At 38.7% G+C, this 27,210-nt stretch overlaps 1 protein-coding gene across 2 annotated transcripts in view; it reads left to right on the top strand.

Moving 5' to 3' along the window:
• Positions 1 to 26,762, top strand: part of Wdr35 (WD repeat domain 35) — a 49,459-nt gene extending 22,697 nt beyond the window's left edge. For both annotated transcript variants that reach the window (XM_051181665.1, XM_051181664.1), the window contains 16 exons: positions 5,941 to 6,085; positions 6,824 to 6,893; positions 8,043 to 8,096; positions 9,409 to 9,518; positions 9,978 to 10,188; positions 13,406 to 13,486; positions 13,777 to 13,913; positions 14,195 to 14,398; positions 16,106 to 16,252; positions 16,892 to 17,024; positions 19,157 to 19,267; positions 20,127 to 20,291; positions 21,112 to 21,252; positions 21,630 to 21,786; positions 25,702 to 25,942; positions 26,586 to 26,762. In XM_051181665.1, the coding sequence (XP_051037622.1) occupies positions 5,941 to 6,085; positions 6,824 to 6,893; positions 8,043 to 8,096; positions 9,409 to 9,518; positions 9,978 to 10,188; positions 13,406 to 13,486; positions 13,777 to 13,913; positions 14,195 to 14,398; positions 16,106 to 16,252; positions 16,892 to 17,024; positions 19,157 to 19,267; positions 20,127 to 20,291; positions 21,112 to 21,252; positions 21,630 to 21,786; positions 25,702 to 25,942; positions 26,586 to 26,736 (2,258 nt within the window). In that variant the 3' untranslated portion in view covers positions 26,737 to 26,762. The remainder of the gene's footprint in view (positions 1 to 5,940; positions 6,086 to 6,823; positions 6,894 to 8,042; positions 8,097 to 9,408; positions 9,519 to 9,977; positions 10,189 to 13,405; positions 13,487 to 13,776; positions 13,914 to 14,194; positions 14,399 to 16,105; positions 16,253 to 16,891; positions 17,025 to 19,156; positions 19,268 to 20,126; positions 20,292 to 21,111; positions 21,253 to 21,629; positions 21,787 to 25,701; positions 25,943 to 26,585) is intronic.
• The last annotated feature ends 448 nt before the right edge of the window (positions 26,763 to 27,210 follow it).

Below are 27,210 nucleotides of genomic sequence, written 5' to 3'. Positions count from 1 at the left end.
TATTGTGTTCAGTATGAAAGTGCAGGCGTCCTCTCCCATAGAGCTCTCATAATCGATTTTGTAAGTGTCTTTCAAAGTACTTCTCACCCTGCCCTATGTTTGCCATTTTATTTTCCTTCTTAAAGGTCCATGCCTAATTAATTCCTGTATCCCCAACCCCTAACAGTGTGCTTGCCTGAGTAACATATCTTGAGTGCATGGACAGTGTTTGTGTTATGTAAATTGAAAGTGATTATTTAGCAAACCACCAAAAATATACTGCTTCAGACACTGTAATAGTCCCTAGGGAAAATGATTAAAGAAATGATGATTTCTTTTATGGGCTGTATAAAAATACATACTGTTTGGTTCATCAGTTGGGCAACAGCTCACTGCTTCTGTGCTGTGTACCATGTGCCAGATAATGTGCTGGTGACTGGGATAAATGGATGTGGGTGCAGAAGGATGTCATGTAATAAATAGCTATAAGTGCCAGTCATGGTGGTGCACACCTTTAATCCCAGCACTCGGAAGGCAGAAGCAGGTGGATCTCTGTGAGTTCAAGGCCAGCCTGGTCTACAGAGCTAGTTCCTAGACAGCCTGGGCTAAACAGAGAAACCCTGTCTTGAAAAACTGAAAAAGACAGACAGAGAGAGGAGAGACAGAGAGAGAGAAAGAGAGAGAGGAAGGAAGGGACCAAGAGAGGGAGGGAAGGAGAAGAGAGGGGAGAGGAGAGAAGAGAGGAGTGAGCTGTATGTATTTCTTCAGGTGGCATTTTAAGGAGAGAGGATAGCATTGAGAGAAGGCTGGAGGCACAGAGTGAGCAGGGAGGACCAGCCTGCTGTGGGGCAGTCATTTTGGTAGTTTTTAAAGGATGGTTTCCATGTATTCGGTAGAAAGTTAATTGGATGAAACCTTTCAGTTTACCAGCTCTTTACAATGCTAAGAAATGACTAAGTGGCAAAGTGGGGGAACAATTTTAGGTGCAGGAATTTATTCAGCCCTCAGCATTAAAATATTACAAGCAGGTTTTCCTTATGTGTGAATTCCTAAATTGTTTCAAATTATTTTACATCCTGGCTTGGCTAATAATGACTGCCTATTAGTGTAAAGGCTCAGCTGATGGAATCATGACTTCTTAAAAGTTTCCCCCAGTAATCTCTCTACACATTTTGAAATTTGTTGCACGTGTATGTGGGTGTTGCATATGTGCTTCTGTTTATGCATACTCATGTGTGTTGCACACATCTATATATGCATGTTGAGGTTTGAAGTTGAAGTTGGGAGTCTTCCTTGATATAACTCTACTTTTATTCATTGAGACCAAGCCCCTTGCTAAACTTGGAGTGTGCCAGTATTGACTAGTCTAGCTAGCAACTTGCCCCAGGGAATCATCTCTGCCTCCAGAATTCTGGGACTACAGGTGGCTAGCATGCCTGCCTGCCCTTTGTTAATATGTGTTCTGGGGATATAAACTTTTCCTCATGCTTATCTGGGTGCTTAGCTTGTTAAGCCATCTCTCTAGCACTGGTACTTTGAGTTGTTTTTATCTTTAGATTCACTCAAAAGGGGATTGTTTTTAGCTGGATAGTGTCCACCCCTCTAAAAATTCTATTTCTCAAAAATTGATCTTTGGGGCTGGAGAGCTGGCTCAACAGTTAAGGACACTGGATGCTCTTCTAGAGGACTTGGGCTTAGTTCCCATCACTTACCCTGTAGCTCATAATCATCTGTAATTACTTTCCAGGGGATCTTACACCCTCTTTTGGTCTCTAGTGGCACCAGACATACATGCAGGCAAAACACCCATACATATAAAATAAGTTAAAAAAATAAACAAATTTGGCCTTCATTCTCTTCTTAATAAAATACTTTAATTAAGCTCTTGAGAACTTCATACAATGTATTTTGATCATATTTAGCCTCCCACCCTCCCCTAATGACTGCTAGGTATACCTCCTAGCTCTCACTTCCTCCCAGTGCCTTTTGTTTTTGTTTTATTTTTTTTAATAACCCACTAAGTCTAATTTGTGCTGTCCATATACTCATGGGTGTGAAGCTTTCCACTGTGGTGTGGTTGACCTACCACATTCTTTAAGACAATTGACCTTCTTTCCACACAAGCCTTCAGCTTTCGGTAGCCTCTCCTGCTCCACACTAGATGTTGACTGCCTTGATCCTGAGCAGGTCTTGTGCAGGCTCCCACACCTGCTGAGAGTTCATACCCAGATGACACTGTTTTACTGTGGTCCTCTTCTGACCTCAGGCTCTTAAAGTCTTTCTGCCCCCTTCTCTGATGGTCCTTGAATCTTGGTGCTGGGATGATATTGGTATCCCATTTATGGCTGGGTTGGGGATGGTATCGATATTCCGTTTGTGGCTGAGCACTCCATGAACATGTTTTCTGTACTTTGATCAGTTATGAATTTCTCCCCACTGCACAAAGAAACTTCTCTGATGAAGACTGAGAACTGTTCTAGTTTATGAGTATGAAGATAAGTATCCTGTGGGTATGAATTTAGAGGCCAATTTGATATTTTGTTCATTTAGCAGGATAATAGCATTAGGCCTATCTGCTGCAAGTCTCCCTAACCAGATTTGTAGTACCAGGCATGTGTGGATTAGGCATGAAATCCAATCAGGCAGTAGCCCATTGCCCTTTTAACATTTGTGACTCTATTATGTCCTGGGCATATCTAGCCATGCTGATCATTGTTGTATTTCACAGGGTTGACAGCCAGGTAAAACTTCTAGTCCCATGAAAGCTTGCAAGAGTGGTGGTGGTGGGGAGAGAGACTTCATGGTCAGTACCATTTGATTTCTTTCACGACTTGTGACCAAACTCTGTGATGATTAAATTGTGATGGTCAACCTCATCTTTATTTTCTTGTAAACTTAGCTGGGGTTTAATTAATATTTAAACAAAAATACCAGAATTTATGTAGATGGCATTGTGTTCCCAGGTGAATTTACTGAGAGTACTACTATATTAATTGAAAATATGTTTCAGATATAGATTACATTTGTTCTGAGTAATGATTGGAGTGGTTGGTTATATTATAAAAATCCATATAGAAATTAAAAATAAAAATAATAGCCACCATGCCTAATGTGTCATAAGATTAATTGAGGGGTATTCTGCTTCAGTGATTCAGAGCCCGAATTTAGGAGCAATAGCATACTTGGGTCTGTGTTCCAACTGCCCTCTTCCTAACTATAGAACACAGGCAAGTTATAACTGTCTCATACCCGTTTCTGTGTCTGCTAAATAATAACAATGTTGGCCTTATGCAGTGGTTGTGAGTTAATATGTATAATGTGTTTAGAAGGGTGCCTGGCATGTATTTAAAATACACTGGTGGCACACATCTTTAATCCTAGCACTTGGAAGGCAGAGGCAGATGGATCTCTGAATCTGAGGCCACTCTGGTTTACAGAACGAGTTCCAAGACAGCCAGGGCTACACAAAGAAACCCTGTCTTGAAAAACCAAACCAAACCAAAACAAAGATGATTAAGCACCTACTCTGTTCTAGACATTGTTGTGCTTTATTGTCTTTTTGAATCCTTAAAGCAGCTCTTCAGGGCTGCTATTGTTATTTTTAGTTGACAACTAGAAAACTGAGGCTTGGAGAAAGGAAAACATTTATAACATCACAGTTATGAAGTGTTTGCAGTTTGAATCCAAGAAGCCTGACTTGTCCTTTGAACCAGTAATATTTTAATCCTGAATTTATGAGGATAGCAATAAATTCTTATTTATGAAGTACCAATAATAAACAACACAAAGGAGGGGAAAGTGTGATCAAAATAAAATATATGGGGAAAAAAAGAACAGGGAATGTAACATAATTGTAATTAAACATTGGCTGAGAAAATGCTTTTATGTGCTTAGGAAGTTTTTTTTTTTTTTTCATACCAGGAAGCAGTAAAGGTTTGTGAACCTCAAATCAGTAAGAGCATAGTAATTATCAGAATTGAAATGTTTTTGGTGGAATTTACCAAGCATGTATTAGAATTTAGTAAAAAAGGAGTCAGTGAGAACACAGGAGGCTAAAGTTCCTTTCACCAAGTCTTGCTTTTCACTCAAAGCAGGGAAAGCTTCGTGCTCCCTCTAGAGGTCCTTAATAATATATGCTTTGTTTTAAATAGAAAAGCCTTTATGGCCGGGAATTTAAAAAAAAAAAAAGAAATCTGATGCAATTATATTGGTATTCTTAGTGTATAAAACTTTTGAATTGAAGTTCTCAAGCTGTGAATCCACTCAGTTTACACCTTCAGTTTCTAAGTGCCCTGCTGCCCAAAATGCCCTTGTTTGGGCTGTGACAGAAGCTCCATATGCAGTGTTCTTGCTAACACTTCTCTTTTATTGCTTTGCATTATAAATAGAAAAAGGTTATACTGTTTTGATTATTCACGAGTTTAGAAAACAAGAAGTAATACCCCTTTATGAAGGAGTACTTTCACTTATATTCTGTTTGAAATGCATGTTTTATTTTTATTGTTTTGTGTGTTGTGAGCTTAGGTGATTATTTTACTGCTTAGCCCCTAGTTTTAAATCCAACTGTGGATTTAAACTGGATGAGGCCCTCCACTTTATAAAAGCACACCTAATAGGCATTCAGTTAGATGCTGCTTATGGGATGGGCAAATGATATAAACAAGTATTTGCCTAGGAGCTAGGAACTCAGGAGATTTTTTTTTTTTTTAAAAACTGAGTGAAGTAGAAATACAAGACAAATGAGATCAAGAAAAAAGGAGAAATCTTTAAATCCAGCCATAGTTGGTAGTTGGGGGTGGGTTGGCTTTAATTGTCTGTTCATCAGATGGACATCTGAGTTGTTTCTATCTGTTGGCTGTCATCAAGAGTGCTGTTTTGCACAGTTGAGTATAAAGTGGTGACTGTGTGTTTTTTTAGTTTCTCTTGGGCATGGAACTAGGAGAACTAGGTAATGTGTAAGTCTATAGTTAAAATTTGGAGGAACTTTGAATTTTTTTTAGAGTATTTTACACTTTCATTTTTTCTCTATACCTTTATCAATTCTTGTTTGACTTTCTAAAATTCTGGTTACTCTAGTAAGGATAACATGATGTGAGGTAATAGTTTTGATTTTCTGTTTTTTTGGTGGTTAATGATTTTGGTCATCTTTTAGTGGTTATTTATATATCTTATTGGAAAAGCATTTACTTAGATTCTTTGTCTTTTTTTAGTTTTTCTTTTATTGTGATTTTTGGACAATTTCATATGTATGTATATAAATATTAATTCCTTATCAAATATATGATATATAAGTATTTTCTCTTAACGTTTTCTTGATATCACATGAAACAGGAATGTCCTTAATTTTTATTTTGTCTAATTCACTGCTTTGTTTTTTGTTACATATTTTTGGTGTCATGCCTAAGGCACTGACCATTGCCCAATCCTGGCTTGTAAAAGTTTACTCCTGGGGCTAGAGTGGTTAAGAGCACTGGCTGCTCTTCTGGAGAATCTGGGTTCAATTCACAGCAGCTCACAACTGTCTGTAACGCCAAAATATCTGACACCCTCCCACAGACATATGTGTGGGAAAAATATGAATGCAGATGAAATAAAAATAAACAAGTCATTAAAATTGTACCCCCCCCCTTTTTTTACCATTATGATACAGAGGTTGAATCTATGACTTCTCACGTGCTAAGCAAGCAAATGGTCTTTCATCAGCCTGTAGCAACAGCTCATACGCCTAAGTAGTCTCTAAAATGGTCTGGAGGTTTTAGCTCTTGGTCTATTATGTGGCAGATCCATTTTACTTAGTATTTTTGTAAGATCCTAATAACGTCAGATTAGGATTTGAGGGACTATGTGCATATTTGGAGACTGTGGGTTTGTTGTTGCTAAAATGAGGAGCTGGATGTTGAAATGCTTCCAGGCACATTCTGAGTAACTGTAGCCTCACTGTCTTAATGTCCTTTTGAATAGTACCACTGTTTGTTGCGATGACCAAAACCCATGTGATAGCAGCTTCAAAAGAAGCATTTTATACCTGGCAGTATCGTGTGGCCAAGAAGCTCACAGCGTTGGAAATTAATCAGATCACACGGTCAAGAAAGGAAGGGAGAGAAAGGTATGTCTCTTGATATATATTTTTAGTAACTCAACCATATGGAAGCCTGACATAGCTAATTATCCATTGCTATTCTTGAATGCATGTTGCCTAGATTAATAGACACACTTTTAATTAATTTGAATATCTTTTAAATGGATCTGTTTAAATCTACCAAAGTAAAAGAAAGTCGGCATGAGATAAACAAAACAAATACCCTTATTGGTAAAGACTAGGTATCTGTGGGGATAATTTTGGACAGGAAATGGCTATATGACCTATCCAACATAATAATATTAAACTGAAATTATTTAGTTAAGATCTGAGTGTCTAACTGAAGCTTCATTTCCATAGGTTAGTGGTTTGGGTCTTTCTAGGATGTGGTCCTAGTATCAATCACCATGGGAGATGCAGGTCCTTAGACACAGGCATAGAAGAGGGCTTTAGGTGGGGTGAACTGGGCATATGGCTTCTTTCCCTGGCCCTATCTCACAGCTTGACACTTTGCCACTTTGTTGGGAATGCATAACTGGGATGTTCACAGTGGGACAGGACTTTTTGACAGATCACTTATATAACTGGTAAATATTTGATGGATAGTTTCTGCTTTTATGAGATTAAGCTGTATCAAGAATTTTTTAAACAATAAGGGTTTCTCTACTAAATAATAACGCTCATTGTTGTTGTGCCATTCTTAATTACAAAAATCATGAAATTATGTAATCCTCACTTTCTTCAAAATTCTGATTTTTTAAACAGGATTTATCATGTTGATGATGTTCCTTCGGGATCTGTGGATGGGGTGTTTGATTATAGTAAAGCCATTCAAGTAGGTGGTTTCATTTCTGTCAGTAAGTGTTAGTGCATGTGGATAAGGAAACATTATAATTTTAGTAGAGGCTTGAACAAGAATGTTTTTAGTAAATAGGACAGGCATTATTTTAACAATTCCTTAAACACCACCACACCTGCATGGTGGTTAGGGATCTGAACCCAGGTCCTAGTGCTTGTGTAGCAAGTACTTTACCTACTAAGCTATCTTCACAGCCCCAAACTCTTAATGTTTCCACTAAGTTTATGACTTTGTGTTGGGCTCATTTATAGTTATCTTGGGCCACCCATGTGGCTTGTGGGCCACAGGCTGGATCTGTCTGTTAGTTGTGTTGACTATAGATGTTGCAAACTTTTACATAATTTTTTCACTATAGAGGGAGTTTCTCCAAGCTTTTGCACTTATCTCTTCCCCGGCCTAGAGAACTGTCAGTTCCTGGTAGGTCTCCAGATAGAATAGTCTACTTCTGTGATTGGTTTGTTAGTGAATACACACACACACACACACACACACACACACACACACACACACACACACACACACAGTATAACCTGTGGAGACTGGCTTTTCTTGCTGGGCACAATGCCCCTCATATGGATGCACCCATGTGGTTGCAGGGCTCTCCTGATTAACCCTCTGGTGGCATTTGCTGGCCTCTCTGATCTCAGTTTATCTTTAAGAGCTAAGCTTGGGCTTTAGCCTATATAGTATAAGTCAGAATCTTCTCTCTATGTGCTTTTATAACTCATTTGTATCTCTTAACAGACTATAATTGGATGTTTGGTTCATGGTCTTTGGAAGTTGATTTTTAAGTAACCCTTTGGGGCTCAAGAGTATAAACCAAGGCTGTGGTGTCACATGCCTTTAATCCCAGCACTTGGGAGGCAGAGACAGGTCTATCTCTCTGAGTTCGAGGCCAGCCTGGTCTACTGTGCAAGTTCCAAGACAGGCTCCAATGCTACACAGAGAAACCCTGTCTCAGGAAAAAAAAATGTGGAGTGTATTTAGTACTTCAGTGATTGACACATAGTAGGTACTGTAAATAAGATTGTTAACAAATGTTTTATTATATATTTTTAGTTATTGCATACTAGTTTGAACCTCCTTTGTCATTCAATAAATATTACATAAAATGATTAATTTTAGGGTACAAGGGATCCAATTTGTGCCATCACTGCATCTGATAAGACATTGATTGTGGTAAGCTGAAATAAACTCATTTATGAATAATAATTGTTTAAATTATAGAACCAGGGTAAAGCAAGAGTTTTGGATTTAGTTATCCTGTTGTGGATGTCCTAAGTTTTCCTAAGTGTAGTAGAAGAAGTGAGAATATTTTAAGGCTTGTGCATGTATTAGTAATCATTTGCAAAAATGTTAACTATTTATAAAGCAGTAGGGTAATAGAACACGCACATGGAGTTGGCCCTGGGTTGAATGCCCACGAAGAGTCGGTAGGTGCAAAAGAGACTGTATGGAGAGCGGTGGATGTAGGATTGATTTCCTGTATATAGCTCAGGATTTTTATACTGGTTCTAGCTGAACCATCTTCATAAAACTTAGAATGAAGTGTGTTTTCCAGCCAGCAAAGTGGAAGCATTCCTGGCAATACTTTACTAAATTTTAAAAATAGGAGCAATGGCATAATGTTTTTCCTTGAGCTCAGACATTAGAAAATATTCACTTCTGAAGTAATTGTGTGGTACAGCAGTGTATTTGAGTTGCATCAGCAGAGGCTTAACTGTTTCTGGTTCAGTTCTCTGGCAGTCAGCTCATTGTGTGGGGAAAGCTGTAAAGAACCTTGTGTCCTATGGCTTTCCCACCTTTCTGTTAGGCCCTGCTTTTGAGAATCATGCTGAGGAAGCCTTGCTCTCTGGCTAAAAGGCAGGAGGTAAAGATGAGCTATGTAGACCCTCTTCTCTTGCCCATGGCCCCACATGGCCCAGGTGCAGGAGAGTTTAAAAGCCAGTCATAGTCACATAGTCACCCCCCCCCCCAGGCCTGCTGCATTTGCTGACCATGTGCACACTGTCACGCCTGTTCAGGAAATTCATGTCTGTGTCAGTTTTTAAGTAATACTCAAGGAATTATTGCTTTTAGGTTATATTCCCTCTTGTTGAAAGTCAGTGATAATAGTGTAAAGTCTGTGGCATGGAGGGCCATCTCACACCAGGACTTTCCATTTCATATATGTAGAATTTAATTGAATGGATACTTGTTAGTCTTTAATTTGCTCCTGAAAGAGTACAAGCAGCCTTAGATGTTTCTTTCTTGTCAGATAAGAATTTGTGTATTACTAATGATCTCTGGTCCTGACTTCTTTCATGATTATCCTGTGAGGAAAAATTAGACCACCAAAGCTGCCATTAAAGGACTTACATTAGGTGATAAACATGCACTTAGTAGCAGAACTGGGAACTTGCTAGGACAGTGTCACTTTGGTTTTAAAACTATGGACACCTTGAAGCTCTTATGGTAAATATGCTGTGGTAACCAAAAGCTATTTTCTTAGGGGCGTGAGTCTGGCATCATCCAGAGGTATAGCTTTCCTAACGTTGCTTTGATTCAAAAATATTCGCTGGATTGCCGAGCCTGCCAGTTATCTTTGAACTGCAACTCTAGGTAAGCTCAAGGCTGCTCCTTTAGGGTGTGTGGCCTGAGGCTCCTCCTCTGGGGTGTGGCTTATGTTGGGATGGTTGGGTTTATGCAATAAATGTGCTGACAGGTACCTTTATTATGAACTTATTGAGTATAGTTTTATTTTACTGTATTTTATTTAAATGGGAATCCTGGTACTCTTTTTTTTTTTTTTTTTTTTTTTTTTTTTTTAATTCTTGCAGCTTAACACGTACTATTTCATGTTTTGATACTAGCTGGTTTTGGATATGTTTTCCTTACAAGGTAGCAACATGAAGAATAGTTTCTATTTTCTGTTAAATTTGTTTTATAAAGTTTTAAAGTCAGTTCTACCATGCTCCAGGTTTCTGATAAAGGGGTCTTGAAGAACAGTAGTAAGCAATTTGACTTCATGACCACTGATAGTATTTTACAATTTTTCTGTTCCCAATCGATGACTCCTAGTCGTCTTGCTATCGTCGACATCGCTGGAGTCTTGACTTTCTTTGACTTGGATACTCGGGTGACAGACAGTACAGGGCAGCAAGTAGTCGGCGAATTGTTAAAACTGGAGCGAAAAGATGTCTGGGATATGAAATGGGCCAAGGATAATCCTGACTTGTTTGCAATGATGGAGAAGACCAGAATGTATGTCTTCAGAAACTTGGATCCTGAGGTACAAGCAAGAAATGAATGCTAACAAGCCATAGAGAATGAGCCAATTCTAAACCTGGACATGAGAAATTTATTGACATTACTGTATAAGTTGGTGAAAATAAATGTAGACATTTCTGCGGCATTTAAAAATATTTGTTTCATAGTGGGAATAATATCTCTGAAATATCTTTACTTTCTCTAAAAGGCACTTCCTAGGTACTCCTAGCTGAACATGGAGGCATATGTGTGTGATCTCAGTACCTGAGAGGTTGAGGGAGGAGAACCATAATGTTTGTGACCAACCTGGGCTGTCTAGGAAGTTCCAAGCCAACTTGGACCAAGTAGTGAGACCCTGCCTGAAACCAAAACCGAGCCCATCAACATGGAATCATGGCCATTCAATAATCTTGTTTTCTCTCCCTCTTATCAAAATTCAAAGAAAAGTAAAGAAAATCACCAGATTTATTTGCCATAATTTCTAGAAGTAATCTAAATATTTTCTTGTACTTATGTAACTAGTTTATACTTACCTTATGTTTCTTTTGCTCTCTTCAGGCCATCCAGTAATCCATACACTTTCTGTACACAGCTACCTTCACATGCATTGTGGTCACTTTCCTGCTGTTCATTTTCTGGTCTTTTCTATTTATAAACCACATCTGCTAGTGGTTTATAAAACATAATAAAACATTTTCAAAATAGAATTTAAGCATGAGTTAAGAGAGCAAGAGAGGTACGTAAAAAGGAAGACATCCCAGAGAGTGTGGGTACAGGCTTCTCTAGGACGGAGTCACTCCAGCTAACTTCTGTGTTCTGGATTCTCCTACATGTTTTGAGGGAGGGAGGAGCCAGCCTTGCCACTCCATAGTTGCCTGATGCTTGTGTTATCTATCACCCCTTCAGCCTCTTGACTAATTTGTGAGATGTAGGTTAAATCTGATAGTGTAATTACTCAGTCTAGTTAAATAGGTTTGTTCAGTCATCACTGTGTGGAAGTGTACTAAGATTGAATAGCTGAGTAAGTCAGGAAGCCTGTTGTGTTACACATGCTATGAGGCTTCTGTCTGTGCTGAGCGAGGCCCCAGGGTTTCTAGATACAGTAATGCATACCAAAGCTTGGATGCCTGTTTGACTAAAAAAATATACCTCGCTTACTGCCTACATGAGTGTGCCCTGCTTTGCAGCTCGTTTGTGTGACACACTGCGCTCAGTTGTGATGTGGGTAAATTGCTAGTGTATTTTGGAAAATAAAATTGGTTGATATAATTTGGCCCAGTTAGCTTTATCTGTCACCCTGACACAGCCTAAAGCTAACCCCAGATGAGAGTCTCAGTTGAGGGGATGTCTAGATCACATCGCCCCGAGTATGACTCCATCTGTGGAGGAATATCTTAATTGTTAGTTGACAGAGAAGGGCCCAGCCCACTCTGGTTGGCACTATTCCCCGATAGTGGATTCAGGGATGTATAAGAACGTTGCTGCAAGGGATCCGCAAGCGGTGTTCCACCGCGGTTTCTGCTTCCAGCTCCTGTTGAGTTCCTGCCCTGGCTTTCCTTAGTGGTGGACTGTGGCCTAGAAGTGTAATCTTTCTTTCTAAGTTGCTTTTGATCACGGTGTTTATTATAGCAACAGAAAGGAAAGCAGAGCATAATACAAGCAGAAGTTGAGTTTTATGGAGATTAATTGCCCCCAACTTTTGCAATTACTTCTATGCCAACATTTATAAACTATTGTGAAAACTCTTTGCTTCTGCCCTTCATCTTTCCGATTCTCCCTTTCTCTGCATTTAAAGAATTTATCAAAGCAATAATTTTATAATCTCAATTATGTCTTTCTACCTCATTATCTGTTCTTTTACACAGATAAACAGAACTGACTTCTTAAGGTAGCCCGCAGTGAAAAATTACAAAAATGCTTTACATTTTTATACTTTATTTTTCCAAGGTGGTACTATATTTTTTAATCCATAGATTACCTTTGATGACTTCACCTTCTAACCATTTGCTTTGTTGTAGTATCTAGTTAAAATTATTTCTAGTGATAATCAGGCTTATACAGGTATATTTGGCCTATATGATAGTATCAAAATAATCAAAACATAGAAAGACCCTATGAGAAATGTCTCACTACATATTCTTTTTAAATTAAGTTCTGTTGTGATTGTGTGTGTGCATGGATGTGGTAGTGTTTCCTGAGACAGGGTCGTCTTGAATAACAAAGGCCTGCCTCTTGCTCTGTAACCCTCTAGTTTACCTCCTATGTGCTGGGATTACAGGTACACACTGCCATGCCTGGCCCTGTTAGGTAAGCTCTTTACTCATGAAAACATATTACCTACCATATGTAACAAATCTCCTATTTAAAGACAATTTAAAGGTTTTATAAACTTTTCTCATATGATTTGATTTTTTAACTAACAACTTGTGCTTATTCAAAGAGAAGATATTTGAAACCCTATTCGGTACATCTACTGAGTATATGAGCCTCGATCTTAGGCATATTGAACCCAAACTATGAATTTTTGCCTTTTGTTTTTACCATTTTGGTATCTTTTAGAAATCATAATTGTGCAATAGATAAAAATATAATTATGTATATATACATATATTTCAAAAAATGTAATTTTGATGATTTCCATTGCTAGAAACTATTATCTTGTTTCTTCCATAGTATTCTTGGAGGTAGTAAGTAGGTTAGCAATTTATTTTGTCTTATGTAATATTATATTTATTGTTTTCTGCTAAGGATGTAGGGCAGACACTTTACCTTATAATATGTATATCCTACACTTTTTCTCCTATAACTATCTATAAGATAAGAGATATACATGTAACATACATATATTTACATGTTGGCACATACAATCTTATGTAGGAAGTATATCAGGTACAAAGAGGGCAGGGTCTTTGTAGGATTTGTATGGAAGATGTACTTAATTAGATCCAAATACAATGTTTATCATATTTACCAGGAGTTCAATTCATAACGTAGTCAGGTAAGTAAGCATCCTATTCTGTAGAGAAATGTATAGAAGTATAAAGGTGAAATACGGTACTAGCCAGGAATTCTGTGGCCTGTATACAGCAGAATGTTAACTGTTTAGGTGATGGGCATATGGCATTACTGACACTATTTTTTTTCCTTAATTGAAAGTTTTGACAGTACAGTTTAAAATTAGGATTCCTCGGGGAGTGTTGTGTATGATGAGAATGTAACACTCACTTTTGTCTTTAAAGGAACCCATTCAGACCTCTGGATATATTTGCAACTTTGAAGATTTGGAAATTAAATCTGTTCTCTTGGATGAGATTCTAAAGGTAACTAACAACAGAATTGTCCCTGGGGGAAATGGAGCTGAGAGAAAGCTGGGGTCCCTTTCTGCCATTGTGTGCACCTCTGTGTAGGAAGCCTGATTGCCCATAGTGAACTCCATTTGTCCGTTTTCCAAATAACTCTTAAGATCCAAGCATGGGGACCTGTTTGTCTTTTGTTTTGCTCACAATGTGATACTAGTTTATTTTATTATTATTATTATTATTTAATTGTAGGGAAGAAATGAACTTTGCAGGTATCCTTTTGAATTCCTTTCTTTCATCTTCACTTGCAGAATCCAGAACACCCTAGCAAGGACTATATAATGAACTTTGAGATCCGGTCCCTGCGAGATAGTCGAGCATTAATTGAGAAGGTTGGAATTGAAGATGCATCTCAATTCATAGAAGACAATCCACACCCCCGACTTTGGTATTTAAAAAAAAATCTCAATACTCCCCGAAGTCAGTATGCTTTTAAAGTCCCAATTCTGTCACCCTGTGTTCTCACACTAGCCTCCTGATGGGAACTGGAATCATTTCTGTTCTTCTCTTTTATCATGATATATGAAACATGTTTGCATGTGCTAACAATCATTTTTACCAGAGCACACCAGATTTTGTTTTAAACCATGCTTCACTCAATTGAATTCTGATACAAGACTTGCTTATTAGTCATATGCAGTAGGTTTTCTGTTTCTTTTTAAAACCAAGGCGCCTATTGGCTGAGGCCGCCCTGCAGAAGTTGGACTTGTACACTGCACAGCAAGCGTTCGTGCGCTGCAAGGATTACCAAGGCATCAAGTTTGTGAAGCGCCTGGGCAATCTGCAGAGTGAGTCAATGAAGCAGGCTGAGATTATTGCCTACTTTGGCAGGTTTGAAGAGGCTGAAAGAATGTATCTGGATATGGACAGAAGGTAAATTAATGAAGGCAGCCATCCCCAAGGAGTTTTCAGTCCAAAGTGTTTTACAAACAGAGAATATAAAGTAGACTAAATATATTTGTACCTATTCTTTTAGAAAATAATTTTCATTTTGGAATACAACTGGGCATTTCACATGCCTCATTAATTTATATTTTATAATTTTCCTGCATTAATTTTTTATTTTTATTTGTGTGTGTGTGTGTGTGTGTGTGGTGTGCAGTGTGCATATGTTTGCACATGTGTGCTTTTGTGGAGGTGAATGTTGAATGTCTTCCACTTCCATTTTCCACCTCATTGAGATGGGGTATCTCACAGAACCTGGAGCCTGACATTTTGGCTACATAAGTTGGCCAGCAAGTCCCCAGGGGCTGTCTCTGTGTGCTCAGTGCTGGGGTCACAGAGGCAATGGCCATGTCAGACTTTCGTGCAGAGGCTAAGGATCTGAATTCAGGTCTTCATGTTGTGTGTGCTACATGTTTTTTACTCTCTGAGCCATTTCTCGGTCCCTTTTTCTGTTTAAGTATGTGTTCATGACTATGGAGATGTTGTTCCTTTACTAAAGTGGATAGGTCTTTAGAGACTGGAGACTTTGTTGTTGTTGTATTTTGAGACAGAGTTTCTCTGTGTAGCTTTGGAGCCTGTCCTGGAACTCACTCTGTAGGCCAGGCTGGCCTTGAACTCACAGAGATTTGCCTACTTTTGCCTCCTGAGTGCTGGGATTAAAGGCATGTGCCACCAACACCCAGCAAGACTGGAGACTTTTATTATTTGGGTTTTGGTGGTTTAGGCCATTTAATTTTCTTCTCTCAGGAATCATAAAATAAAAATCAAAAAGGAGATTGCCTTATGGCTTATATTTAGTTTTCCTTTATAGAATGTATGAACTTCATTTCAGTAGTGAGCGTGTAATCTAATTTTTACTAATTGGTATTTATACTCCCAGGAGATCCCTAATACCTCTTAACCCTTTGAACAAATATAAAACCAAGCATTTATACTATATGCCTGATTGTGTCTAAGAAATCAATGAAAAGATGCAATTATTATTTACATAATTAGTTTGCTTGGTAAGTTAGAAATCTAGAAAAAGAAGACTAGAAACAGTTTTTTACTCTGGTGTCTCTTCTGTGTATATTGCTGTGACAAAAGTACCTCAGACTGGGTAATTTGGAAAGGACAGACAGTTGTTTCTCACAGTTCTGGAAGCTGGGGAGTCCAAGGCTAGGGTCTAGCATATGTGATGTCTGGTAGGAACCAGTCTGTGCTTCCAGGATGGTGCCTTGAATTTTCATGTGGTGAAAATCAGAAGGGCAAAGGAGGATGTCAGCTGGTTTTATGAAGGCTTTTATCACACACACACACACATACACACACACACACACACACACACACACACACACACACTCACAGGGAGAGAGAGAGAGAGAGAGAGAGAGAGAGAGAGAGAAAGAGAGAGATACCCTTCCTGAAACATACACTGGCTTGATGCTACCACAATTGGGATTAAGTTTCAACATGAGGTTTTTGAGAGTATATGCCTTCAAACCATGGCTTCTGCTCTCTGCCAGTGGCCTCTGGCCAGGTTGTTCTCAAAAACATGTCTAGCACAGAGCAGGCAACTGACAAACTTTGTAGCGTGGATTAATGAATGGATGAGTGAATGAATGAATGAGTGAATTCTTTTTTTTTTTTTTGTAGAGATCTCGCTATTGGTCTGAGGCTGAAACTGGGGGATTGGTTCAGAGTACTGCAGCTCCTGAAAACTGGCTCTGGGGATGCAGATGACAGTCTTCTCGAACAAGCCCATAATGCCATTGGAGATTACTTTGCCGATCGACAAAAGTGGTGTGTGAGCTACCTGAAGTGCCCGATACATTCTTTCATGCTTAGGATTAATCTGTTACCCAGAGGAGCTCCCCAGGAGTAGTGCATCTGAGTGAAGGCCCTTTTCCTAAGCCTGAGATTCAAATGGCTCTGTGATGCAGTTGCCCTCCGGATGCACAATGGAGAGCAAGCCATCCTTGGGCTGAGATGAGCACGGTATAATTTTGCCATCTGTACACAGGAATGCTGTACCTAGCCTCAGAGATCATCCCACTGTTCTGAGATCACAACCTAGGCTATTATACCTGATTTGTTTGTGTACATAGTTTTGAAAAAGTATATTTGCTTGTTTTGTTATAGATTATCTTCAGAGCACATTTCTTTATTCTTAAGTTTTCATTGGGGTCAACATGCTTCTTTGTGTCAGAGATGCAGGTACTTCTATGATGTTGTAAGTTAGAACAGCGTAGGAGCTTTCAAAGGATATCACAAGCAGAATATACTGCTTTGTCTTTAGATCTTAAGAAATGTATGCTTTAAAGTATTGTGTAGCTGAAGATGATGACCTAATACAGACACTAGTAATCCCAAGGAGAAAGTATTGTGGGGAAAATTCTTGTTTTCTGGAGATTCACACAAATGTTTCCTTTTCATCCACAGGCTGAATGCTGTACAATATTATGTAAAAGGCAGGAATCAGGAGCGCCTAGCCGAATGCTATTATATGCTAGAAGATTATGAGGGCTTAGAGAATCTTGCCAATTCACTTCCAGAAAACCACAAGTTGCTTCCGGTAGGTATTCCAATTTTTAGTTTTTTGGTGTTGGATTCTTCATATAATTACTTGTAGACTTTGGAGTTGATTGTTGGATGCTATTAATGTCTGTATTTTATTTATTTAGTGTATAACCCAGTATCTGTAGAGTTAGCCACCCTCATCCACAGGGTCATACACATATAGGTTGTGGAGTTACATTCTAAAATCTGTGTGCTAATTAATAGACAAGTATAGAGTCCTAGCAGTTCAGGTTTCTTTTGAAGGGCAGCTGGTTCCCCCATCATGATGGTTCTATTTGCCTTTACTTACAACCCTATGTGTTTTCTTAAGTAGTTGAGAAACTGAAATATCTTAGAACCCCAGGTATGGAGAACAGTAGAAATTATGTCATCTCTGGTGAAGCAGAAAAAAAGATCACCATATAGGAGCCAGAAGAATAAATTACCAAGTCCTCAGCACTTGTAACTGGCCCAGTAATGAATTCAGTGAAGCCATGCTCTGAGGTCAGGGGCTATCATGACATGTGATATCATGACATGTGAAGTGCACAGGCTTAAGTGGGAAATGTTCACTATGACATGCACTGACTGAATGGTCACAGCATCCACACAGTACACATGTTCAGGGGACACAGAGGCTGGGAAATAATGCTAGAGTATTGAGAGACAGGTTTCTTGTAGGTCACAGAATTTTAAACAACTCTATTTTTTGTGCTTTTTAAATGTTTGAAAAATTAGAATGTATTTATAAGAAATATCAAGGCATTCTTTTAAAAAAATACAGTTGGATTCAAAGTATGTATTTATATATCTAAAATTATTTTTTCTTACATGTGTGGGTTTTTTTTTTCAAGACGGTTTACTCTGTATTGCTTTGGAAGCTGTCCTGGAACTTCCTTTGTAGACCAGGCTGGCCTTGAACTCACAGAGATCCGCCTGTCTCTGCCTCCTGAGTACTGGAATTAAAGGCGGGTGCCACCAACACCCAGCATGTGTGAATGTTTTGCCTGCATGTGATGTCTGTACCACATGCACATGGTGCTCTCTGAGGCCGGAAGAGAGTAGATCCCCTGGACTGGAGTTAAAGATGGTTGTGAGCCTCCAGGTGGGTCCTGAAAATCAAAATGTGGATCAGCTGGGAGAGCAACCAGTGCTCTTAATTACAGAGCCATCTTCCTAGCACCCCTCCCCCAAAGTACTTTTGAAGTGATGGCTGGGGTGAGAAAAACTCTTCATGAAAGAAACAAAAAGATGGCAGTAAGGTTTTTAGCGGTGGCAGATGCCTCAGCCTCCCACCACCTTCTGAGGAAGCTGTTTTGGGTTTGGCTTGTAAAACTGATGAAGGGGGCATTTTGTATTTTTCCTTTTTGCTAGGATTCAAACTTGACACTTGGCCATTAAACTGTCTTCCACCCCAGCCTGCATTTGTGTCTGTCTGTCTGTCTGTCTGCTGTCTGTCTGTCTATCTATCTATCTATCTATCTATCTATCTATCTATCTATCTATCGAGAGGAATTTTGCTTTGTTGTCTAGGGCATCAATCAGCTCATGGACCCAACTGATCCTCATATGATCCTCAACCTCATATGTAACTGCAGTTAGAGACGTGGACCCAGAAGTGGCATGAGACACTCCTTAGATTAGATTTGATGTGTCTCATGTATCCCAGGATGCCTTGAACTTACTATGTGGCCAGGGTGATTTTTGATGCTGTTGCCTCTAACCTCTGAGAGCTGGGATTGCACCACCATGCAATCTTTTTTTTTACCACTACCCAGTAGGATGTATACTTTCAGTTTTCCTTTTTTCTTTCTTTTCTGAGACTGTTTCACTGTATAGTTCAGGCTGGTCTTGAACTTACGACAGTGTTCCTGGCCTCAGGCTGCTTATCTAAAAGAAAGCAAGGCAGTGTCACAGACGTGAGGCAGTGAAGCGCTAGTTCTGTGGAAGTTGTCACTAGGGTACCCATCCTGACCTGTAACCTCTGCCCCAGTCTGAAAGGTTACACATCACTACCACTGATGTAGTATCCAGGTATTCCCACCAGCTTCTTGTTCATGTATCCCCGTGGGGTTTTGGTAAATTAAAATCGAAGTGATTTACCAGGTCTGTGAAATCTGGTAATACAATAGTGTTTGGTGCTTACAGGAAATAGCACAGATGTTTGTGAGAGTTGGAATGTGTGAACAAGCTGTGAGTGCATTCTTGAAGTGTAACCAACCAAAGGCAGCGGTGGACACCTGCGTACACCTCAACCAAGTAAGCTGCTGTTCAGGAGCTTGTCCTTTCAGGGGTGAGAATCACTGAAATGGTCTCTGGTGTAAGATGGAAGGCAGGCGTGGGTTTGGGGAAAGAAGTGTAATTCGTGGGCATTTGTACTTAACCTCTTGTGCCACCACAAGGGGTGACCTGCTCACAACCTAGCCAACCAGGGACACAGAACAGACCTGTGCTTTCAAGTGTTTGCCTGGAAATAATTTCATAATTTTCTGCATTTTGTTAGGGTTGGGTTTTGTTTCCAGGAAAGGACCAGAATAATGGTCATTCGTTGCTTAAGGAAAGAATTGAGTTACTTGATCAATATTTATGTTGGCAAGTCTATTTCCTTTCTCTTTTATAGAAAACATGTATTTGATATTTAAAAGAATCCTGAAATTTAACTAAAATTAAAGTGCAGAATTATTACAGAAATGGTTGGCTACCAGTATATTTCTGTAAGCATTTTCCTGATGTGTTTTTATAGAGATCTCTTGCCATAGACATAATTTGTAATGTTAAATCTAATAGGATATTCTCTTAAATGGAACTGTATATTTATTTTACAATAAATTAAAAAATGGATTTTTTCTGGCTTATAATATGTGCAAAAAGAGAACTGTAAGGTTAATGTTGTTATAAATTTCAACACTTTTATTTTCAAGTGTATTTTCCCAAGAAATCCATCTGGGATGGTTCAATCATTTTGACATGTTTGCATGTATAACTTGATTGCTCTGATTTTAAATGATTTTTAGAATGTGTAAAGTACTGTTAGCATTTATACAAACTTCAGAGCTTATTGTGGGATGGAAGTAATTTCAATATTTGGGTGACTGTATGGTCTAATTTTTTTTCCTAGTGGAACAAAGCCGTTGAGTTGGCTAAAAGTCACAGCATGAAGGAAATTGGATCTCTGTTAGCTAGGTATGCATCCCATTTACTGGAGAAGAACAAGACTCTGGACGCCATTGAACTCTATAGGAAAGCTGGCTATTTTTTTGATGCAGCTAAACTGATGTATAAGGTAATACACAGCCCCAAAGTCTATAAATCTCAGTGGACTTCTATGCAGTTAGAATAGCCATTCAAGTGGACTTCTATGCAGTTATCCACCAGTACACCTGAGAGACCCAGAACAGAATTGGAACTAGAACAATTAGCTTAAAAAAAAAAAAAAAAAAAAAAAAAAGCATTCTCTGTTTCTTTTGTAAACCATTGTTGTCATAGTGAAACCCCTTTAACTGCAAGTCTGTATATTGCTGCTGTCTATTCATAAGGGTAATTGTGGATGCTGGAAACTTGTTAGTTCATAAACAAATTGTGCATTTGGTATAGAAGCTAACCAAGAATTTCAGAACTTCCTGGGATTGCCAAGAACTAATTCTTTTAACTGGAATTAAATCCTATTGATAAGAAAGTATACATGTTGTAAAATGTATACATTTTAAAACAATGTATTCCTTTAATATCCATAATACAGTATTAATATACATAATTTTTACACTCCATTATCATCTTTTCTTGCTTGACCTAATAAAAGGAAAAAATTTCCTCAAAATCACTTAAATAAACTTAAACTTCTGAAGGACACACCACTTATCCACTTAATCCTTTCTGATTTAGTTATTTAATAGATGTTATTTTTAAGATTGTTAGTTTCTGTTCAAGTGACTGAGGAAGAGACAATGGCTTTTAAAATCTAAGACATAATTACATTTATATTCCATGCTGCCACTCTCCCTCCTCTTTTAGAGAATCAAATGTCAGTTAATTTTGGAAATGATTTTATTTGTACAAATATACACCAAGAAGTATCTTCCCCAATATTTTGGAAATGTTTAAAGATTGCAGATGAAGAGGCAAAGAAAAGGACAAAGCCTTTGCGTGTGAAGAAGCTGTATGTACTGTCAGCCTTGCTCATCGAGCAGCATCATGAACAGATGAAAAACGCCCAGCGTGGGAAAGTTAAAGGGAAGAATTCAGAGGTAACGGAGAACAGTCAGCTAATTCAAATAGCAGACAACTGGATGCATTAAGTACTTATGTTAAAGTTGTTTTTTAATCAGAGAATTAAAAAAAAACTTTATTAGTATTTTTTTGTAAATCTATTTTTTTCTGTAAATGAGTCTCATTGCATCAGTTAAATTTCACATTGGCTTAAAGTTTGATCAGGTCTATTTTAAAGTTTGATTTTAATGTAGAAAGTTGTGGGTTACAATGGAGAACTTAAATCTGGGAGGCCAGGAAAGATGATGGAATCTCTTATGTAGCTGTGCTGATGCCTTAGTTTCAGACCTGTTGCATTATGTGGGGTGAGACTGTGTGTGTTTGGGCTGACTCCATGCACTGGCTCTTCTCCCAGGCCACTTCCGCTTTGGCTGGCTTGCTGGAAGAGGAAGTTCTCTCTACAACTAGTCGGTTCACAGACAATGCTTGGAGAGGAGCTGAGGCCTACCACTTTTTCATTCTTGCCCAGCGGCAGCTTTACGAGGGATATGTTGACACCGCATTGAAGACAGGTGGGCATGTCTCATAACATGTGGAGGACACCTGAAACTTAAAAGTGAATAGAAGAGCTAGCTTCTTTATTGGTCTTCATACTAATTTTACTCTTTCCCCTATACTTTTAGCTATTTGTGTCAAGATTATGTATATGCAATTTATTTTGTGAATTCCTCTTTTTGAAGTTTTCCCACTTAAAAAAAAAACATAGTGCACAGTGTTCAGAGAAATATGAAATGCCTTAGGTAATAAACAACAAATGTGTAGTATTCATGTCTTCTGTTCAAAGCCAGACACACTTAACCGCGCAGCCCACAGGCTTTTAGATAGACTGTGCTTGTGTCAGGAGGAACTCTCACCACTTTTCACAACGTATGGGAAACTCAAACAGGCCTGCTTTTGTGTGCCTTAACTATGCTTAAAGGTATTTTCCTGTCATGCACATTTCTAGAGTATTTATCTTTTTATATAAAGTGACTCTTGGTTAGCAATTTCAACCAAAATAGAGCAGTACACAAAGACAAAATAATGACAGTCCATTGTGAACATTTGCGTAAACTTTTTTTTCTCTCTTTAGTTGGAGAAATCACATTTATTCAGTTAGGCTTTTTTGTTCTGGTGTGTGCATGCTGTGTGTGACAATGGCCCATGTGTTGAGGTCAGAGGACAACTTTGAGAGTTGGTTTTCTCCTTCCACCTTGTGGATACAGAGGCTCCAACTCAGGTCTCCAGGCTTGATGACAGGCATCATTTGAGTGAACTTTCTGTGAGATATTTTTTTTCCACTTTAGAGCTTAACTTTCCTCCTCAGGAGTATGTTAGGATTCTTTCCCTCATTGTTAAACTTAGATCTATGACAGTTTTAGCAGCTGCATCACAGTCCATGGTTTTTATGTATTGTCATTTACAGATTATTTACATAGAGTATGATGTATATTTCTTCTGGATTAACAATATCTGAGGACTTAGATTTTTTTTTCTATTTATTAACTCCAACGAGTATAGTTTGAGATTTTGCTATAAACCAAAGCATATGACTGACTGATACACGACTGCAGTTCAAACATCTGCCACTATTTACCCCACCACTTGGCCTTTTCATCCTGTTTTATTGTATGTAAGCAGAGATGAGCCTGTCTTCCTCCTAGAGAGGGTCACATAGTTGATCACGTGATCATTTCCTAAAAGGGAGGTAGGTTTACTTAGAGAGCCTGGGTTCTTTGGCCTCTGTAAGCAGCAGCTGTGAGAGGTTGGGAGGGGGTAGTTGATAGTGGTGTCCACAGGCTCCTCAGTCTGTTCCTTTGTTCTTTTTAACACAGCAGAACAATGCTTTATCTTAAAACCATTTATTTAAAAATGGGGCTGGAGAGATGGCTCAGCAGTTAGGAGCACCTACTACTCTGTCACAAGGATCAGAGTTCTCACCCAGCCAGCACCCATGTTGGGTAGTTCATAAATGCTTTGTAACTCCAGCTCTACGATATCCAACTGAGTCTTCTGGCCTTCTCAGGCATACACCCCCACATACCTGTTTACACTCACACACACATAATAAAAATAAATATATGTTAATCCCAGCACTCGGGAGGCAGAGGCAGGTGGATCTCTGTGAGTTTGAGGCCAGCCTGGTCTACAGAGCTAGTCCTAGGGCAGGTTCCAAAGCAATACAGAGAAACCTTGTGTCGAAAATCCAAAATAAATAAATAATTTAAAAATATGTGTTTTTCCCCTCACAAATTGTACATTCTAGCTGTGTGTGTGTGTGTGTTGAGATAGTATTTGCAGTCCTCTTGTTTCTGCCTACCAAGTGCTGTAATTAGCTGCATGACTACCACCATGCTTCAGGCAGACATATTCTTAATTCCTCCCTAGTACAGCCTGCCCTCTTCTTACCTATAATTTATTATTGTTGTTGTTATTGTATCTGTGTGATTATGTGCCACTTGTGTGCAGGAGCCAACAGAGGCCAATGGAGAGCATCAGATCCCCCTGGAGCTGCAGTTATAGGTGGTGATGAACATTCAAGATGGTTGGGTCTGGGAACCAGACTCAGGGCCTCTGGAAAAAGCTTCAAGGCTTTAACCCTTGGGCCATGTCTCCAGCTCCCACTTGCTTTTGTATTTGCCCATCCAGATAACTCATATTCTTTTTGAGGATGAGGGATTTTCAATGCAGTCTCATTGGATTTTTAATTACGACTACATTAATTTACCAACTTGGAATCAATAATATGTTAATAATGAGTTTTCTAATTCAGAAACTTCAACTTTTCTTTCTTTCTTCCCCCCTCCCTTTTTTTGGGGGGGGGTATGAGTGTTCTAGCTGCATGAAGACTTGCATTTCAGAAGTTCAAATCAGATCCCCATTGTAGATGATTGTGAGCTACCATGTGGATGAACCTGGGTCCTCTGGAAGAGCAGCCAGTGCTCTTAACCACTGAGCCATCTCTCCAGCCCTCAGAAACTTCAACTTTTAAAAACCATTGCTGATTCTGTGTTTTTTTTTTTTTTTCTAAAGAGCTTTAGTTTTACTTCTGGTATGCTGCAAATGTCTCTTTTGGAGTTTATCTCTATTTTTAGTCATTAGTAATAGGACTGTAGAAAAGTTTTCCAGTTGACTGTTATTTGTATAAAGAAAATAATTTTATTAACTTACTTATAACAAATTATTTAATTTCAATTAGCGTGACAGAAGTTATGCAGCTTAAATATTTTGCACAGTTGTGCCACTTCTAGACTTAAGCCAATAGAGAAGCAGCTTCTGAGGTCCTTCACTGATTGATGGGAGAGATCCATATATTTCACCTTTTTGTGTTTCAGTGTAAAATGATAAGAAATAGTATGTACCTGGTAACTATTGCCTGTGAAACTGCTGTGTCCAAGGTGAAATTGGAGGGTGTTGTTTATTATAACTCAATGAATGTTTTAAAATAAAATTTTTCCATCAACTTCTTGTCAACGTTTGACCTAAGAACCAACCAGTGGGCTCTAAAGCTAAGACGCAATGGAGGTATTGTTACATTTGTTTTGTTAAATTATACTATCAGAAGGCCTTTTTTTTTTTTTTTTTAATTTGAGGATCTAGAGAGGAGACCCATAGAAATTGATGACAGATTTGATGCTTATGCTGCATTGTATTTTAATGAAGATCTATCTCTAGTGTAGAAGGGTTATGATAAGATGTGACAGCTGTCGAAATGTCAAAAAGAGTGAAGCTCTTTACACTCAAGAGCCCTGTTCTCTCAGTAGGACAAAGAACACAGAGAACCTCATGCTGCATTGTTTCTTCGTGGTGAGCAGAAATAGGTCTTCTTGAGAATTACAGCTAACTGGGCATTGTTGGTACATGCCTTTAATCCCAGTACTCAGAGGCAGAAGCAGAGGCAGGTGGATCTCTTGTGAGTCTGAGGCCAGCCTGGTCTAGAGAGCAAGTTCCAGGACAGCTTTCAAAGCAATACAGAGAAACCCTGTCTCCAAAAAACCAACCAACAAACAAACAACAAAACCAAACAACAAACAAATAAAAAAAAAAACCCAAAAATACAACCACAAGAAACCAAAGACAAACAAACAAACAAAAACAACCAAACAACAACAAAAAAGAGAATTACAGCTAAAGTAGTATTAATTCACCTTGTCTGGAATGCCACAGAAATTATCGGATCAAATAGGACAAAAGCTACACATTTCAACATGAAAACTGTTGGGTCTGGAAGTAAGCATGGCCTTGGGAGTCATTTCACTCTTAGGACCTGAGGTTATGTACTTTGCTTCTTCCTGCAAGTGTGCCCACCCCTCAGCATTTTGTTTTCTTATTTTTTACGTATGTTAAAGCTCACGTAGGTTAAGGTAGAACAGCGTGCATGGGTCCGGTCCCACACATGTTCATACTGTACTTTGCTTTGCCGATGCTAATTGCCCCATCTCTTCTAGCTCTTCATCTGAGAGACTATGAAGACATCATTCCCTCAGTTGAGATCTATTCGTTGCTAGCACTCTGTGCTTGTGCAAGCAGAGCTTTTGGTACCTGTTCCAAAGCTTTTATTAAACTGGAATCGTTGGAGACGCTCAGTGCAGAACAAAAGCAGCAGTATGAAGACCTGGCTCTGGAAATCTTCACCAAACACACGCCAAAAGACAACAGGAAGTCAGAGTTGAACAGCCTTCTTGAAGGGTAGGTACATCGTAAGTAGATGCCACTTCCTGATTAGAAGCTTGGATATAATAAAGCACTGAATTTTGAAGGAGTTTATGTTAATATTAAAGTCAATTTTATTTATCCAGTTGTTAAGATGATGCGTGAGGGTGATGGTGGGGGCACAACAAACATGCCAGGCAGAACTTAAATGAGAAGTTTTATTAGAAAGGGGAAGGTGAGGGGAAGGAAAGAGAACAGAGGTAAAGACATACAGACACGCACGCCCCCCCCCCCCCACACACACACACGACAGAAGAGAAGAGGGAGACAGGAAAAGTCCTGCCTGCCCCAGAGGAACAGCAGGAAAGGGGATCAGGAAAGAGAGTGGAATTGGGCAGGGTCTTTCTTTTAAAGGGGGGTCCTTTGCACCTGGGCTGACCAGGAATCTGCCTGAGTGCATTCTGGCAGGTGACAGAGGCAGGCCAGCATAATGCCTGAATCCTTACAGTAGTAATGCTGTATTTTTTTCATTTAAAGATGTTTTTATTTAAAATATTTTGAGATGAAAGTATTTTAAGTTTGTCTTTGAAGTTATTTATTCTTCAGTATTTAAAGTATTTAGAAAGTTAGACTAATCATGTATTTTAAAGTTTAATTGTTTTCTCTTTTGTTTTTACAGTGGAGAAGGAAAACTGCCAACGTGCATTGCTACTGGAAGCCCAATCATTGAGTATCAGTTCTGGGTGTGCAAAGTGTGCAAGCACTACGTTCTTGCTCAGGAAATCAGTAACTATAACTTCTGTCCTTTATGCCACAGTTCAGTAGAATAAAGGAAAGAACTATGGCAATTGTAAAATACATGAAGCATTTATACTTATCTGCACCTATCTATGAAATAATGCTTGATTTCCTTAGGTTCATCATGAAAATCAACTTCTTCATCCTGTAGTTTTATTTTTGTATAAAATCTATTTAAAAAAATATAATGAGGGCTGGAACGTAGCTCAGTGGTAGAGGGCTTTCAAGCATGCATAAGACCCGGGTCCATTGTCAGTACTGGAAGAAAAGAAAAAAAAGACAATTTTCATACATCACTGTATGAGGTAATTTGATTAATTTTCACCTAAGACTTACAGATGTGAACTTTTTCTGTATTTCTGTCCATTTATCATTTTATATAGCTTATAGTTTGTGACGAGTTACCACAGAAATACTCTCCACCAGGAATATTTTTCTTATATTGTCAAGGTTACTAGTTAATCAGCGAACCCCAGAAGGGGCAGGTGGGAATGGTGGAGTGGGGT

Source organism: Phodopus roborovskii, unplaced genomic scaffold, assembly GCF_943737965.1.
Source record: "Phodopus roborovskii unplaced genomic scaffold, PHOROB, whole genome shotgun sequence".
In the NCBI taxonomy this organism is placed as follows: domain Eukaryota; kingdom Metazoa; phylum Chordata; class Mammalia; order Rodentia; family Cricetidae; genus Phodopus; species Phodopus roborovskii.
This window is presented reverse-complemented; position numbering and strand designations above follow the sequence as displayed.